The 17,199-nt window shown below is 41.5% G+C and overlaps 1 protein-coding gene across 1 annotated transcript in view; it reads right to left on the reverse strand.

Moving 5' to 3' along the window:
* Positions 1 to 241: 241 nt before the first annotated feature.
* The window catches only part of tnmd (tenomodulin), a 48,034-nt gene continuing 31,076 nt past the window's right edge, over positions 242 to 17,199 (reverse strand). The window contains exons 4-8 of the mRNA XM_084352354.1: positions 15,526 to 15,608; positions 15,063 to 15,141; positions 11,819 to 11,981; positions 10,591 to 10,694; positions 242 to 3,132 (exon numbers count right to left, since the gene is read on the reverse strand). Coding sequence (XP_084208480.1) covers positions 2,923 to 3,132; positions 10,591 to 10,694; positions 11,819 to 11,981; positions 15,063 to 15,141; positions 15,526 to 15,608 — 639 coding nt within the window. The 3' untranslated portion in view covers positions 242 to 2,922. The remainder of the gene's footprint in view (positions 3,133 to 10,590; positions 10,695 to 11,818; positions 11,982 to 15,062; positions 15,142 to 15,525; positions 15,609 to 17,199) is intronic.

Raw genomic sequence — 17,199 nt, forward strand, 5'->3', positions numbered from 1 at the left:
CAGCAACACAAGCATGCTCAATGCATCCGTTTTACTAAACACTCGACTATTTGATGTGATAAGCGGGAAATAGTGAGAAATGAATTACATATACAATGATTTTATGAACTTTTGTGAAACGCCTCGGGGGGCTTTGCGGTACACTTGTCAGTTTATTTGAAGTATGTTTGCAATTATTGCATTTGTTAACTCATGCCACTATTTTTTTACTTGACATGTTGCTTTGGGCTATTGACATTATTGATTTAAAAATAACAATACGGTTGCAGTCTGAACCGAACATTTATGAGCGTATCCATAAAGCATTTACATACAGTAATATGTTTCGCCTCTTTTCCCACAAAAAACCCATTTCACTGCCAAATATTATTGATATCACTGACATTATTATCACACTGAGCCAACACGAGTCAACATCAAGATTCACTAAGCAGGCGAAGCAAACAAGACACACAAGAGAGTCTCGGGTTATAAAAACAGAACAATAAAAGGCGTACATGTCCAGTTTCTTCTCCTGTCAAGACACGTTTAATCTGACGCTAAATGTTGTTGCTAATGAGCGTCGGGACTTAACGCAGACGTGAGCAGCAGGTTCTGCCTGTTCTGTGGGTTGCGTGAGTCAGATTCAAACCCACACTGCATCAGCTTTCGCACAAACACCCCGGGGTGGTAAAGTTTCTTTCAAGGAAATCCTATTGTTTCATATGATAGGACAACTGAGATTATTCATACAATGAGATTTTAATTGGAAAAAAAAATAAGGAAAGAGATGGAAACATACAGACGGCTTCAAAGAGAAGTGTGACAACAAACCGTGCTCCATTTTCCCATCCCTCTGTTTAACGTTTGAGTATCTCGCACAGCTTCGAATACTCTTGGGCATTTATGCAACTTGTTATTCCGATGACAGAACATCAATTACAAATGCCTGTCTCGCTTGCTGATCCGTTAGTTGCAGATGAGAGTCATTTCAGCTCGACAGATTGAGATGTGGTGTTACAGATTAAAAAAAATCGCCTCGGCAAAGCGGAAACTGTTTGAACAGGAGCACTATTTAAAGCATTCTGCGCCTGGCAAACAACAGGGAAAACAATGGAGGACAACACAACAGTAGCTACATCACAAAAGGACGGCTGAGATCTGTGCATCTTTAATTATACCTCCTTAGTGTAACATGATACCAAAAACAGACAAAAGAAGTGTTATGAGATGTCTCGAGGCTTAGGCGGCTTTGTTTTTAATTCTTCTGGCATGTTAGCATTATTAATAATATTTGGTAACACTTCAGATGAGGGAGCACAGTTTAACCATTAGCGAGCGGCTTATTAGCACATATGAGCAGCAATATTGGCTCTTTATCAATTACTATAAAGTGTTTTCACCAGTAGTTTGACACACAGGTTCTACTGCTGAATGACTTATGAGAAAGATTGGAGTTTTTCGTGTTTTGTCACATATAGAGACCAAATTTATTAAGTGCTGTTAAGCGAGCGCCTTAACTAAATGGGCTTTCATGCTCTCATATTGTTGGTTACACTAGTTTTTATTACCTCTGTGCCCGTTTGGTTGGTTTGTGAGCAGCATTACACAAAAACTACTGAACGGATTTCCACAAAACTTGAATGGACGATGGGTCTCTGCCCAGAATAGACCCCATTAACTATTTATGTGAAGCAGTACAAAGGGCTGGATGTAGCGCATTTAAATAGGTATTCATTGAAGGTAGTCATCTTTTACCACTATACTGTAACACACAGTGATAGAAACCTGCAACTATACCCATGTACAGCTGAGACAGTGAAGTGTTACTTTGTTTCTCTTTTAATCTACCTGTTATTCCTCAGCACAATGGACACTGGACAGGACACTAACAACGGCCTCCTGGGTGGAAGTCCTGTCCTTGTTTAACCCGACCTCCTCCCCCACTCAGACGTTTCATCCTTTGTACAACTTCACCTGATTTCCTCCTTTGCTGCCGTAATAATTACTGTGGCCACCGGAGGTCACCGCCTAAGAAGAAACATATATATGGGTCGTAATAAACTGCTTTCAAAGTCGACGTATGAGGTTGTTTTTTGGATGATATAATGCTTTAAGATGACCAATAAAGAGCTGATATGCTGCTAGTATGCAAGCAAATAAGCAACTAGTCAGTATGTGCTCCCTAAAGTGTTACCACGTTATTATTATCGCTTATTTCTTTTTTTTTTCTGAAATTAAATATCTTGCATAAAGCGTCATAATTGTGTGTGAATATTACATTATGTATCTGGTGTCTTTTCATCATTTCTAGCATGTATTTTGTGTGTGTGAGATTATAAGAAGTGCTGTATGACTTAAGCAAGCGACGTTATTGAGTATAGGGAAGGTTTTTATATGCTAGTTATACAAGAAATGACAAAGAAACTAATCACAAACAACTGAGACAATATACAGTATATATACTTAGTTAAATGTGTAATGTAATAGCACCATTCTGATTCTTACGTATGTTGTTGTTCTGTATGTACATTTACATACATTACAGTATGAGTAGAATCCATAAAGTAAAAAAATGAATGCATGACAAAGTTGAGGACACACAGTGCTGAAGTATTTTTCAGAGTAGATTAGTTTCTGGTGACATCATCCAGACGAAATTGTTCCCATTAAACAGGATCAGACAGAGAGGATACTAAATGAGTGGATAAGCAGAGAAAATCAGAGAGCTGTAGACGACCACTGTCTTTTAAGAAACAATCAAACCCCTTCAAATGCCATTAAGACTGACTAAATCGCAATGGGCCAACTTTCAGATCGGTTAATAATTGTCTGCAATGGACTGTTTTGGTCTCACAAGAGGTCCGGACTATTTATCACAGGGAGAATTTTGCACCTTCGCCGACAGAAACAAGTTTTAATCCCAGACGGCACCACGCCTCCTCAGATCCTCCCCAGCATGCGGGCGATCCACCAGTTGCACGGCATGACAATCTGACAGATGACGCGGCCTCCTTGGTAGTAGTACGGCCACGGGTTGAAGCCACCCAGAGGCTCGTGGTAGCGGCGGCAGTAGCGGTAACCACGGCGGCATTGCTGGCAGCAGTAGCCGCGGTCATCCAGACGGTTATCCAGCTCGATTCCGACGTCTCTCTGCGGAGGACAAACACAGGAGAGGACAGGGTTACAATCACACACATGACAAATGCCAGTCCTCCCGAAGGCAAGGGCAGGAGAGGAAGACGAGGAGGAGGAGGAGGAGGAGGAGGGATGGCGTGAATTGATGAGGCTGCTTTGCTTGTAGGTCAGCAGAATATATGTAAAACCCAAACAAGAGTGAAAAGATCAGAACTGATGTCTGTGGAAATGCAAAGTTGTGCCATGCTTGATGACTGTGACAAAGAGATCAAGATAGGTGTGGGAGTGAGCGAGCTTCATTTAAGCTCCTGGAGCATAAAACATGATATAATACCCTTGACCTTTCTATTATACCGGAGGTAGCACGACTGTGGGCTGCACAATCCCCTCCGTCTGTGAATCCAGCATTCACAGCCTCTCCTCCAGTGCTATCTTCAATCAAAGGGACTCTAACATTGGTAGTTACCAGCATAATTACACTATTTCTTTCATCTCTGACCTCTTAACTCCCTCGACCGGAGCCCACACTCTGCACCAAAATGGCAGCCCCTCCTCCAATAGAGCATTCAAATTAGAGCTCCCCACGTCTTGGCGCCCTCCCCCTGACCTTGACTTTAAGTGCATGGCACATTCCTAAAGCAATTAGCAGAGTAATGATCGCCTAACAAGGATTCTTTCATTTGCTCTTGCTGGCTGCCTCTGAATTTATAGAGGGGCCAAATGAAACCCAAACGAAAGGTAAATTGGGTAGAATTAATGGCCCTTGGATTTTTCCATTGTGCTGGTTGGTTCATGCCCTCGTAGACTCGTGGGGGCTGAGTGCCATGCCTTTGATCAAGAGCGACTCCAAATGGGGTTCGGAGAAGTGCCACTTAACTCACCGCGCAAGTTGAGGCAGCAACTGCCCTCAGTATGCATTTGACCACATTTCAATCTCTTTTAGTAAATGAATCCCCAGAGACAATCCGGCGCTGTCTCGTTAAACTGCTCAGATCCAGGAGCCGATGACTTCACATTCAGAACCAACTGGCATAATTCTTACAATGCGCTCACAGTGACTCAGCTACATGCAACAGTGCAGAACAAAACACATCCACTGCTGGGACCAGAGAGTGTGTGGGAATTGTTTAAGGGGACAGGACCCGCAGGAGCACACGGCTGAGCCCTTCTGGTCCCTCGCCGCATTAAGTTTGGGAATTAGGGGGTTTTCTTGCATCTATAAGTCAGGGGGTAGTCAATCACGGAGGTTTTTAGTTCATTGTATTTGCTTTCTTCACCGTGGCAGCTGGCAGACTACGATCACACAACAATAAATTCACCATAAGCATGACTCACAAAAGAGCGCACCCTGCATTTGATGCGAGCGATGATAAATTGAGTAAAATTACACCCTCGTGAGACACACTTAAAACACATAGAAAGGGCTGCGACAGATGATATCTGCCGTGGCTGGGTTTGATTTATTACTATGACAAGCGCAGGTAGGCTTTTAATGATTTATTGTTTCAGTCAAGTTTCAGGTCATCAGCTTCCAGGCAACAATCTGTTATGGAAACAACACGAAAGCTGTCAATGGACCAATGATAATCTTATCTGCTCCTCGCAGCTCCCCGAAACTGGGTTTGTTACGAAATGTGGCGCTCCGGCTCGGAAAATGAAGGAAATATTTTATTCAAATGATGCCGCGTTTATCAAAACAAACAGCCAATAGGCGGCATTGTACCTTAAAGACAATTAATCAGAGCTATCCTTTTAAAACGGAGGGTACATATTAATCACTGCGGCTTTGAGTTGCCATCTCTAGTGGGATGCTGCGGTGATAAGAATGGTTCACCTTGGGAAATCTGAGGCAGTCACTCAAAAACAAGCAGCATTAATGAAGAGTAAAAGCCATTACCCCCTCGCTGCATCTGATTTCATCACACACTCAGGCTCACGTATACACATGCAAACACACGCACACACACACACACACACACACATACATACACACCGAGACACCTCTCTGCATAATATGAGGCACTGGATATGAATGAGTCTGCAGAGTAGAAAACGGCGTCAGTCATTCAATAAGATGTAATGAATCAAAGCACGACTCCTCTAATCTCCACACTTGTTGGTGTTATTTCACACACGCTGATCAGCGCTCTTCATGAGCTTGAAGCACATGCCTGGATGTGTTATTAAATCTCATAGCAGAGCTCGTCACATTCATTCTGGGATCAAAACAGCAGAGATAACATTTCTGTTTCATGGCCTGCTTTGTATTCAAAAAGAGTGTTTTTTTTTTATTTTTATGTAGAAGCCCAGGACAGTGCAACACACGAGAATGCCTCGCCGCTTGTCCTGATCTCAGATTCTCATCTCACGGTGCTCTACAGTCAGGTGGAATGACAATGAAATTGTGTGTAATTGAATAAAGCGATAGTCCTGTATTTCAGTAAACTCTGCCGGTTTACCAGGAGTGATAAGAAGCTTTAGCTTCAGTGTAAAGATTTCTCCAGAGGCACAAACATCTCCTGCATTCATGGATTTAAATTCCTTCTGCTTTCTGCACTTCTCTCTCTTATGCATGAACAGTCGTGCAGCCTGACCCTGGATTTGGCTCCCAGAGGTTTGTAAAGGCTGGTCCGAGCTCAACGCACAATGCAAACACTCGACGCAGGCAGAAACACACACCGAACGTTTACACGTGTATGTGTGTGAGGTCATTTCATATTGGAGGCCCCATCCTCGCTATGTGGGTCAAGGACAGTGGTAGTGTGCCTTCAGCCTTGTCAGATGGTAGTTATTCAGTTTGAAATTTCCAGGGCCACCTCTGATACACACTGCTCGCTGAAATGGCAGCCGTGGCAAAGGTCACTTCCATATATCTGTCAGCCTCTGTCACAAGGACTCCAACAATTATTCTGCTCAGACATGGGAAGACGCGGCGCAGAAATTTGGGAACGCAGTCGAAGTGAGTGCTTGTTTTTAATGTGTCAGGCTTGGTTTGTGTGTATGTGTGTGTGTGAGCGAGTGTGATAGATAAAAGGCTGCAGGTAGAAAGGGAAGCATAGCGAGCAGCAGACTGTGTGTGTGCTTGGTGGTTTGCTGACTGTGTGCACATTTACATGAGTTCTGAATGAAGCAGAAAGAGGTTTTGGCTAACACATGTGGCATCCCACTGGAATGAGCGAGAGAGTTCAGACTCCCAATTACAGACTGCTGCCTGCCCTCTGCTTGGCCACAAAGGCCTTTGTTATCACCGGACCCACAAACAGAGCCTGGATGTGCTGCTGGAATGGATTGCAGTGGTATGCATAACTCAGCTGATAGAGGCAGAACGTTTCAAAAGAAGAGCCGAGTTTTTCATCCCCTGGTATGTTTTAATTGCATAGCACTGCATCGCCTGCCACAGACGATGAGGGAGAAGACAGAGAAGCTGGGGGGAAATTGAGGAGATGAGCGGGAGGTGTTTCTGGGACGGGCCTGATAAATGTCAACATTACAGGACGTCTCATTTCTCCTCACCGTTTCTCACCGCTCTGAGGAGGAGATGGAACCCACCTCATTATCCTTGAATTTAGCTTTAGTGTCTATTCACCTGTAAGTGCTGAATGTGTGTGTGTGCATGTGTGTCGGATATCTTTCCACCTGCGTGTGTCCCTGGGATCTTCAGGGCCCAGACACACCAACCGAACATCGAACAACTAGCCGCGACGAAGGCTGACTGTCGCATCATCTGCATCTTAGCACGAAAACACATCGTAAAGACTACAGCCGGCGGCCAACTACCTCGTACGCTTTGTTCTAGACCAGCGAAGTGTCAGTTCTTTAGCCAAAGAAATGCAAAGAACTGGTTCCAGAGGAGGCACTGGCTCTGAACCAGCACCTGAACTGCCTTAGTCGAAAAGGGGAATATCGGAGGTAAAGTGGTGGCAGTCCGTATCAGTCATTCAAAGGGGAAACTCAGATACACAAACTGCTGTTATGATTGATGATGTTATCATTTTCACACCTCTGTCTTGACTTTTTTCTCTATACTTTTGACTTTTCTCTCTAAAATTTTGACTTTTTTCTCTCATAATTTTGACTGTTTTCTCAAAAATGTTGACTTTTTCTCTCATCATTTTGACTTTTTCTCCAAAATTTTGACTTTTTTCTCATAATTTTGACTTTTTTCTCAAAAATTTTGACTTTTTTCTCTTTTAATTTTGACTTTTTTCTCTAAAATGTTGACTTTTTTCTCAAAAGAATTTTTCTCTAATTTTTACTTTTTTCGCAGAATTTTGACTTTCTCTATAATTTTGACTTTTTTCTCAGAATTTTGACTTTTTACTCAAAAATGTTGACTTTTTTCTCTCACAATTTTGATTTTTTTCTCTAAAATTTTGACTTTTTCTCTATAATTATGCCTTTTTTCTCTCATAATTTTGACTTTTTTCTCAAAAAATTTGACTTTTTCTCTTTACATTTTGACTTTTTTCTCATAATTTTGACTTTTTTCTCATAATTTTGACTTTTTTCTCTAAAATGTTGACTTTTTCTCTCATAATTTTGACTTTTTTCTCAAAAATGTTTTTTTTCTAATTTTTTACTTTTTTTTCTCAGAATTTTGACTTTCTCTATAATTTTGACTTTTTACTCTAAAATGTTGACTTTTTTCTCTCATAATTTTGACTTTTTTCTCTCATAATTTTGACTTTTTTCTCAAAAACTTTGACTTTTCCTCTTTTAATTTAGACTTTTTTTCTCTAAAATTTAGATTTTTTCTTATAATTTTGACTTTTTTCTCTAAAATTATGATTCTTTCTCATAATTTTGACTTTTTTCTCTCATAATTTAGACTTTTTTTCTCTAAAATTGTTGCTTTTTTCTCATAATTTTGACTTTTTTCTCTCATAATTTAGACTTTTTTTCTCTAAAATTGTTGCTTTTTTCTCATAATTTTGACTTTTTTCTCATTTGACTTTTTATCCCGTTATTTGACTTTTTTCTTTCATAATTCTGACCTTTTTCCCATAATTTTGACTTTTTTCTCATTATTTTGACTTTTTTCTTTCATCATTTTGACTTTTTCTCTCAAAATTTTGACTTTTTTCTTTCATAATTTTGACTTTTTTTCACTCAGAATTTAGCCTTTTTTTCTCATAATTTTGACTTTTTCTCATATTTTTGACTTTTTTTCTCTAAAATTTTGACTTTTTTCTCTAAAATTATGATTATTTCTCACAATTTAGACTTTTTTCTCTATAATTTTTACTTTGTTTCTCACAATTTTGACTTTTTATCTCATTATTTGACTTTTCTCTCATAATTTTGACCTTTTTCCCATAATTTTGACTTTTTTTCTCATTATTTTGACTTTTTCTTTCATCATTTTGACTTTTTCTCTATAATTTTGAATTTTTCTCTATAATTTTGAATTTTTCTCTAAAATTTTGACTTTTTTCTCTCATAATTTTGACTTTTTTCTCATAATTTTTTATTTTTTTCTCTAAAATTTAGACTTGTTTCTCTCATAATTTAGACTTTTTTCTCATAATTTAGACTTTTTCTCTAAAATGTTGACTTTTTTCTCATAATTTTGACTTTTTTCTCATAACTTTGACTTTTTTCTCAAAAATGTTTTTTTTTCTAATTTTTACTTTTTTTTCTCAGAATTTTTGACTTTCTCGATAATTTTGACTTTTTACTCTAAAATTGTGACTTTTTTCTCTCAGAATTTTGACTTTTTTCTCTAAAATTTGGACTTTTTCTCTATAATTTTAACTTTTTTCCTCTCATAATTTTGACTTTTTTCTCATAATTTTGACTTTTTTCTCTTTTAATTTAGACTTTTTTCTCTAAAATTTAGATTTTTTCTAATAATTTTGACTTTTTTCTCTCATAATTTTGACTTTTTTTCTCTAAAATTATGATTTTTTCTCATAATTTTAACTTTTTTCTCTCATAATTTAGACTTTTTTTCTCCAAAATTTTGACTTTTTTCTCATAATTTTGACTTTTTTCTCATTTGACTTTTTATCCCGTTATTTGACCTTTTTCTTTCATAATTTTGACCTTTTTCCCATAATTTTGACCTTTTTTCTCACTATTTTGACTTTTTTCTTTTCTCATTTTGACTTTTTTCTTTCATAATTTTGACTTTTTCCTTCTCATAATTTTGACTTTTTCTCTCAAAAGTTTGACTTTTTTCTTTCATAATTTTGACTTTTTTCTTTCATCATTTTTATTTTTTTTTCTCAGAATTTTGACTTTTAAACTCACAATTTTGACTTTTTTATATCATTATTTGACTCTATCTCATTATTTGACTTTTTATCCCATTATTTGACTTTTTATGTCATAATTTCAGCCACTTCTCAAAGAGAATATGCCTGATAAAAAGTTGCTGGTCGAGACTAAATGAGTGAAATCATTTATACCACAGCGACAGGCTCGAGGCACTCTCCCCTTTCCTTTTCTGATTCCTCTCACCAACGGGCTCAGCTGCCGATTCTACGAGCTCAGTCTGTCGAAAACCTGCCGACAACGCCGACTTGTGCCAATCGTGCGGGAAACACCCCAAATACTCGGGCCACAGAGTAGACATTGGCTGACGGTAGACTGTACACAGAAGTGTACAGAAGCTGCTCGGAGGTGGATTGTAGCTGCTTCAAGCTGCATGGAGCAGATCGAGCAGATTGAGCCAGGCAGGAAGTTAGACACAGGGACGGCATAGAGCATCTGGACAATTTTTCAAAATAAAACACCCTGTGCAGACAAAGAAACCATGTGACTAAGAAGCTTACTCACCAATCAGGGAGAAATGACGAGATAAACACAATCCGAGCAAGTCAACAATATAAAGCAGGCATGATGTTCTGCTTCTTGGCGGGAGCCGGAACAAAACAGCGTTGCACGTGCAAGGTCACGGGTGGAATGAAGGCGTTACTGTGCAACTGCTGTGTTATTTGTGTCAGTATGAGTGCTGTGTAATATACTTCTCTATATGAGTCTCCCTCGCAGTCAGGGATAATTAGCCATACAGCAGTGAGAGGTTTACCCGCAGAACACCAAAATATGCTACTTGGCCTCCCATTCATTTTATACGCTTTGATAATTAAAGCATTATTAATAAATGCAACTTATCTGTGCAGCAGTGAGTGACCTTGAGAGCGCTGCTTTGTACAGTGCTCTCCACCGCCTCGGAAAAAAAAAAGGAAGTGAAAAAAGGAACTATCGGGCGCTGTGAGGCACAAGTTGCTGCCTTTGAAAGGCTGGATATTCCTCTCAATTAATGGAGAGACATTAAGGGAGTCTTCAATGAACTGGCCTTACTTAAACAGATATATAGAGCAATTGCTGTGCCCTCTGGTGCACAAAGTCAGTTTTAACATCAATTAGCGAGCGATTTATATGCAGAAAGAGTCGAGGCAGAGCCGGAGCTGATTGAAGTGGCTTTACTGTATCTCGTGGTGTGGTCCCCGATTGACGTGGCGCACTTACGTAGTCGTTCACGGCGACGTGGTCCTGGACGTCGCGGGCGAAACGCTGACCTGCGACCTCGGCGTCGGGCGCGTCCACGTTCTCCACGTTCTCCACCTCGGCATCTGAATTCACAGAGAGAGCAGATAAAGGAGAGGAGGTGTTTGCACGCTCGCCACAGTTTTCCTTCTTTTGTTTGAAGTGAAATGAGAAAGCTGCGGCTCGTGCGCTCTGTTTTCTCGGTGGCTTGATGTTAATTACTAACATTCAGGAGAAATACTTTCCAAGGTTTTTTAATGCTTCCGTCAAACTGTGCGGTTGTAATACCAACACAGTAATTTTCCACTAATCCTGATTAGTAAAGCCCACACGTCCTTTGAGACAAAACTCTTAAAAGAAAATCTCCAGATAATCAACAGCAGTAAACTAACACTAGATTAACTTCCACTGCCTTTCAGACGGACATATTTTACTTTTTTACTAAATGTATCTGATTGATGGAGGAACTTTCATATCATCAAGTCACTTTGGTTTATTAATCAGTACCAGAAGTCTTAATTTTTAAATCATCTGCAATCTGTTTAATAGATTATGATTCATTATTTCTTTATTTATTGTTTCCACACCAGAATTTTTACACATCATCATTGTAAAAATGAAAATTCCTTCTGTGAACGTCATCACCGGATTTGAACACAGAACACTTCTACATAATTATTCTGTTTTGGACCAAAAAAAAGTTTTTATTCAACTAAATCTTGGACACTTCGTGAGGTTTCTCGAGGAATAACAACCCACAAGTTTGATTTTCGAATAATCTTTCAACATTATCATTTTGTGACTTTGTCCTCTTTCGATTTCCAAACATGAATTTGAAAAAAACCCAAAACCAAAACAAGTCTTTCACACTCGTTTCTAGTATTCAGAACAGGTTGACGGGCAGATTTCCTTCACTTCATTTTAAGAAAGATTTACTTCAAGGACTTTTTGCAGCACAAAACATATATACGATTGTAATATAACAGAGTTAAAATCAGCTCCACCTCAACGACACCTCTGAGTATCTTCCACACTGATACTTAAATAAAAGATCTGAGTGCCTCTTTCACACTCTGACCATCAACACACAGAGAGAAGCCCGGTGCTGGAGGGGGCTTGTTTGGGTCTCTACATATGACCTGCGGGAAGGCCCTCCAGTGAGAGTGTTAATAGCCTGCGTTTAGAGGCAGAGGTGCCCCCCTGCTCTCACCGCTCAGAGGGGAGGGATGGATCCAGTGGATGGGCAGCTCCTGGCAAATCTCCCAGATCTTGGAGTCAAAGAGGAAGGCCGAGTTAACGATGGGCTCCTCGGCAGGAACCCACACTTGGGAGTCATCCACCTTCGTATCCATGGCCTTGGTCTCATCCACCTGCTGGGAACACACACACACACACACACACACACACACACACACACACACACACACACACACACACAAACACACGTATTCACATATAACATGTCAGAGCCTGTAAAAAACGTCCAGGCCCCGACACAAAGCACTGTCCTGCATTTGCACTCTCGTCCCCTGAGCCGTGCAGCCTCGTCGTTTTATCTATCACCTTTCCGTCCGCCGAGAGGGCGGCGACTTTCCCGACTCCAGCCGCCCCGACTCGCTCCTCTTTCTCCCTCCCTCCCTCGCCCTCTTCATCGAGCCTCCGGCATGCTCTTTTCTATTATACATCATTGAAATTCACAGACAGTGATGATTTGACTTTTAAATGACTTTAGAAGTGGTCTTCATTACTCTGAGTGTGGCTGCAGTATCGTTTAATGTGACAGACACAATAAAGCCTTGCATTCGCCTCCCCTCGCCCTCACCCTCTCCTCCCTCTCCTCCCTCGCTCCCCCCTCCTCCACTACAATGCTTCGCTTGGCACCCAGCACTATCAGTGGGCTTAATTTGTTGATACTGTAGTTCATGAGCTGTAAAGTAAACTATTATTGCTTAATGATAGGGACTGCATGTCAGTGTTGTCTAATAGAGACATATGAAGGGGATTTGGTAATGCTCTCCCCTAACAGTGGAGATATTTATTTTCTTCATGTATATGTAAATACACACACAAACAAACCCCCTCTTCCCATTCCCTTGTTAATTAGCAGCCCAGAACAGAAAAACAGTTCACTTGACAAATGTTTTTACAAGGTGATTTTCTTCCCAGTCTAAAGCTTAATTGCACATTAGTTAAGCTTGACGTAGAATCCTGGGGCTATAGTCGGGAGCGGGAATCATTTATATCGGGTCGTGCCCCCCCCTCCCTCACGTTCACCCCCGTCACTCTCGCTTGAATTAGACTTTTGCTATTCGTGCTGCTTCTTGTTTGTCGTCGAGCGACACAGTTGTGACCTGCAGAGACGGGGCGGAGGGGGAAAAAAAAAAAAGCTGTCACATCAAAGATTTGGGTTGCGGCGCAGGAGGTGCCTCACCCGAGCTTCTGACACACTTTTTCCCCCTCCCGCCACTTTTAAGCTCCGGCCAGTAGACTTATAATGACTCGGAGGACTGGTGGTGCAGCGGGGTTGTGGTGGTCTGGGTCGACGGGGAGGTGGGGGGTGGGGGAGTCGCTCTGGCGTTGAGCAAAGTGCGATCACCATTCCCGGTGCTGCAGAAATTAAAATCAAACTCGAGGAACACAAACAGCACTCTCTAATTGGACCTCTTAGCCACTGAAGCCAAGTGAGTCTTCTCTGGGAAGTAAATGGAGGTCACGACAGGGGGCTCACAACATGACTTTGACTTCACAGTTGAGAAACGACTCCAATAACTTGCAGGAGAGGGCCTGAGGGGAGGGGAGGGAAGTGGTAAAGGTCAGCATTTTAGCATGGGGCAAGGATTTCTAAATGCCAGCTGACAAGCACAAAGACAACATGATTACAGTCCGCCAGTTTATACTCACTTTTCAAAAGGCTTTTCCATTTTTGGTATTGACAAATAATATATTATTAGAACACGAGCAACTTTTTTATCGAGTATCGGACCTTGGGAACGACGGTAATTTGTTTTGCCTGCTCCCGGCGTATGTATTCTTTCCGCCTACAGTGCACAACTTAATTATACACCAGTTGTACTGTAGTTAATGAATTTACCCTCTCCTGCCACTCTGTCCCGAGGGTGGAAACACTGTCTACATGACACATTGTTTAAAGTGCTGCTATGTTTGCCAGGGATCAACAAAGATTTTCTCATGATACCCTCCAGCTTTCACACACACCTCACATAACACGGGCGGGCAGGCAGGGGAGCGGGTGTTATTATGCAGCACTACCAGGTGGTGAACTTTAGTTGACACCTATATTCAGGCAACTTACAATGAGAGCGCTGGCACTTGCTTAAGGGCACTAAAGGCCTGGTCACACCTGCATTTAAAGCGGTGAAATTTCACAACAAAAATCTAATCGTCCCTGGTGGGTTTGACCAAATCCGAGCGCATTTTTTTGGGGGCTCGAGCTCAAGTTTGGTGAACTTTGACATGCAAATTAGCGCCACTGACAAATAGCAAACTGTCTTGATGGTGCTGACCTTTGAGGGGAACGAGACAGACGAGGAATCCAAAACAGAAGAAGCTGGAAGTATAAACTGCTCCGCACAAAGGAGAGATAGTTAACAGACAATTATAAAGACAGGTGGCGGCGTCACGGTTCATCGATAAAGGACCCGAACGCAGACACAGAGGCAGGTTGGACGACAAACATGATGAGCTGACATCCAACAGTCTGACGTCCGAAATCCTAAATGCAAACAACAAATGCAGGCAAAGGAAAGTCCAAAGAAAAAAAAAGAGAAATACTCAACTGAAGACAAACAAGAAGCTGCGGATAACAAAGCTGGAACACAGACGACACAAGCTGGAAACAGTTGAACCAACAAAGAGTTAAGAAAAACACAGACTTAATTATGGGAAAATACTTTTTTTTCCAACTAGCAAAATTCACACGAATGCCCTCTCATCACGAAAAATCTGAGAAAATTGTGGTACACGAGTCACCGAGTAGACGTCATGGGACGCTGAAATATAGCTGACGAAGGTTTACACAATAAAAGTGGCGTGAAAACAGACAAAGACAGGAAGTGGAAAGTTAAACATGAACAAATGAGGAGACATTTCAACATAAAAACAGGAAATCAACTGAACTGAAACCTTGGACCGTGACAGGAGGTTGTACAAACACATCTTTTGAAGGAACGGTGTGAACTTTCTGTCTCATTAGCGACCACGCTAGTGATGATAGAAACAGAAAGCAGCTCAGAGAGTTGTCGTGATGCAGCGCTAACGTGTTCCTGACTGCAAAAACTGAAGTGTCACACATCTGTATGTTGAACAAAAACCTAGTTTGCTCTCGTTGTAAGTATTCATAGATTATCCATAATGGTGGATCAGAGTTCATACCTTCATGAACAAACCGTGTGCTCGCAGGACGTTGGCGTACAGTCACATCCTCTGTCTCTCACCGTTTCTCTGTTTGCAGTTGTTGTCTGTGTGGGAGGTTTTTGGGCTGCTGGGTGAGCTTTGGTCATCCATATTAAGTGGCTGTTTAATGGAGCAAGCAGCATCCGTTGACAATGTTAAGGGGTGTGAGGGAGGCAGATGGTGGTTTCTGTGTCAGACTGGGGGAACTGGGATGAAGCTCAGGGATTACTCCTCAGACATTTTATAGAGAAGGCAAATTGAAAAGGGAGGAAAAAATCCTGGCAAACAATTCATGTTTGTCACCTGGTTTTCCCTCGCAGGGGCTGCATTTCCTTATCAGCCGCTTGCAGTTTTTCCGCAATTTTTGCCATTGTTTTTTTTCCACCTCGGCTCTAAAGCCTGCCGCGACTGCTCTGAGCCCTCTTTCCTTAAAAGCCTGTGGCTGGGTTAAGCTAGGAACCATTAGTGCTCGGCTTTAACCCCTGTGAGCTTCTTGTGTTTCACCACACGGAGAGAAACTTGCTGCTGATCTGCTCGAGGGTTACATGTGGGTGGATTCTCACAGAAGACAGATCACGGGCCGCCGTCTGAAGACAGCCATGGTGAGGGTCGGGTCAAGGTCACTGTTTAGCGCCTAAATATGCCCCGCCTGATGTTCACTGAGTTCCTCTTGAGTAGTCCAGCGTTTTAGTGGTAAAAAAAAAATGGGAACATGAGTCAAATAATTGGGGAACAGAGAGAGTTCATTTATATTCAGGTGCAGGAACAGTCTGACAACACAAGCAAAGAAATTCCAGTGCACGCCAGAGATGTCAAGATCATCTTCAGTTACTGCTTCAGTCAAACATCATTACACAACATGTTCTGCCTCGTGACTTCCTGGTGTCTCACTGTGAGTAGCCGGGCGACCATCGGAGACACAAGGAAGCTAACGCCACTTTGAGTTTTGTGCGGAGTAAATGGAAAAAAATCGATATAATATATTAGTTTGTGGGCTCCAGAGGCGCTGATAGGCCGATTTTGGTACCTGCAGAGTGTGCCGGGGCAAGTCTTATGCTAGGCTAGGCTACAAAATCAGCTTGTAGCATCTAAAGCATCATTGCTAAAGTGCATTCTCCACCTGAACCACGTCCCTACGACGGGCATGCAGTGCACAGACCTGAGGAAACGCTGCCTGTGAACAGAATCCAGGCAGTAACATACTTGACACAACAAATAAGTAGTATGTAAATGTTGTGGCTGCCTGGTTAGCACCACTTAGCCTGACAGCCTGATTCAGGGCTGCCCGGTAGCTGCACTGTAGCAGCATGTGATTGATCAGAACAACTAAATGTGAACCACTGCTTAAAAACACCTTTTAAATTTAGATTTTATGGAACGTGGTGCAGAATCTATTCAACTCACAGCTTCCATAGCTACTGGTATGAGCCCGAGCCACTTTCCTGGCCTCAGATTAATTCACTTTGGAGCTGTGCATTGAGCCAATTAGGCTTCACAGTGCACAAAAGCAGACAGAAACGGCTCGGACATATGGTGCTGCCTGGGCAATTAGTATCTGTAAACGTGGATCAGACGTAATGAAGATGAGAGGGGGAGCGTTTGGTTTTTTGGGGCGTAACAGCTTGTGTTCTTAAAGTTAAAACTGAGACTGAGGGTTTTTGTCTTTTTGTGCTTGGACTGACATATTCTGTGTTTTTTTAAAAATGAATCCGTGAGCGTCAGATATTTGCCAGCTACTGTAATTCTTCCCGGCTACAATGTGAAATGTAAATGAGATGCATGCAAGCAGAAGAGATATTTGAGCGAGAGGATTTTTCTCTTTGAAAATACAGCCCACTCAGTGAATTGCACTGTGACACAGAAAAATTGGGATTTTTTGATTGATTGAATCTCTCCCATTCCTTTTTGCTGAAGTTCACATGCGACTATAAGAGAGAAAAAAAAATGAATCACTCTAAACTTAGAGAGGGAGCCTTGTGAATTTTACAAAGAAAATCTTCTTTTTTAAAAAAAATACCATTTTAATGGCGTACCTCTCACTCAGACCTCTCTCTTGCACCCTTCCCCCTTTAGGCTATTTGGGTAGAGCCTTTGGAGGAGATGATTAAAAATTAATATTGGCTCAAGATTGACAGCAAACACCATTTGATGTGAGCCACAAAGAGGCTATGGGTTTGT

This window comes from Pagrus pagrus, assembly GCF_965226575.1.
Source record: "Pagrus pagrus genome assembly, chromosome: 5".
In the NCBI taxonomy this organism is placed as follows: Eukaryota; Metazoa; Chordata; class Actinopteri; order Spariformes; family Sparidae; genus Pagrus; species Pagrus pagrus.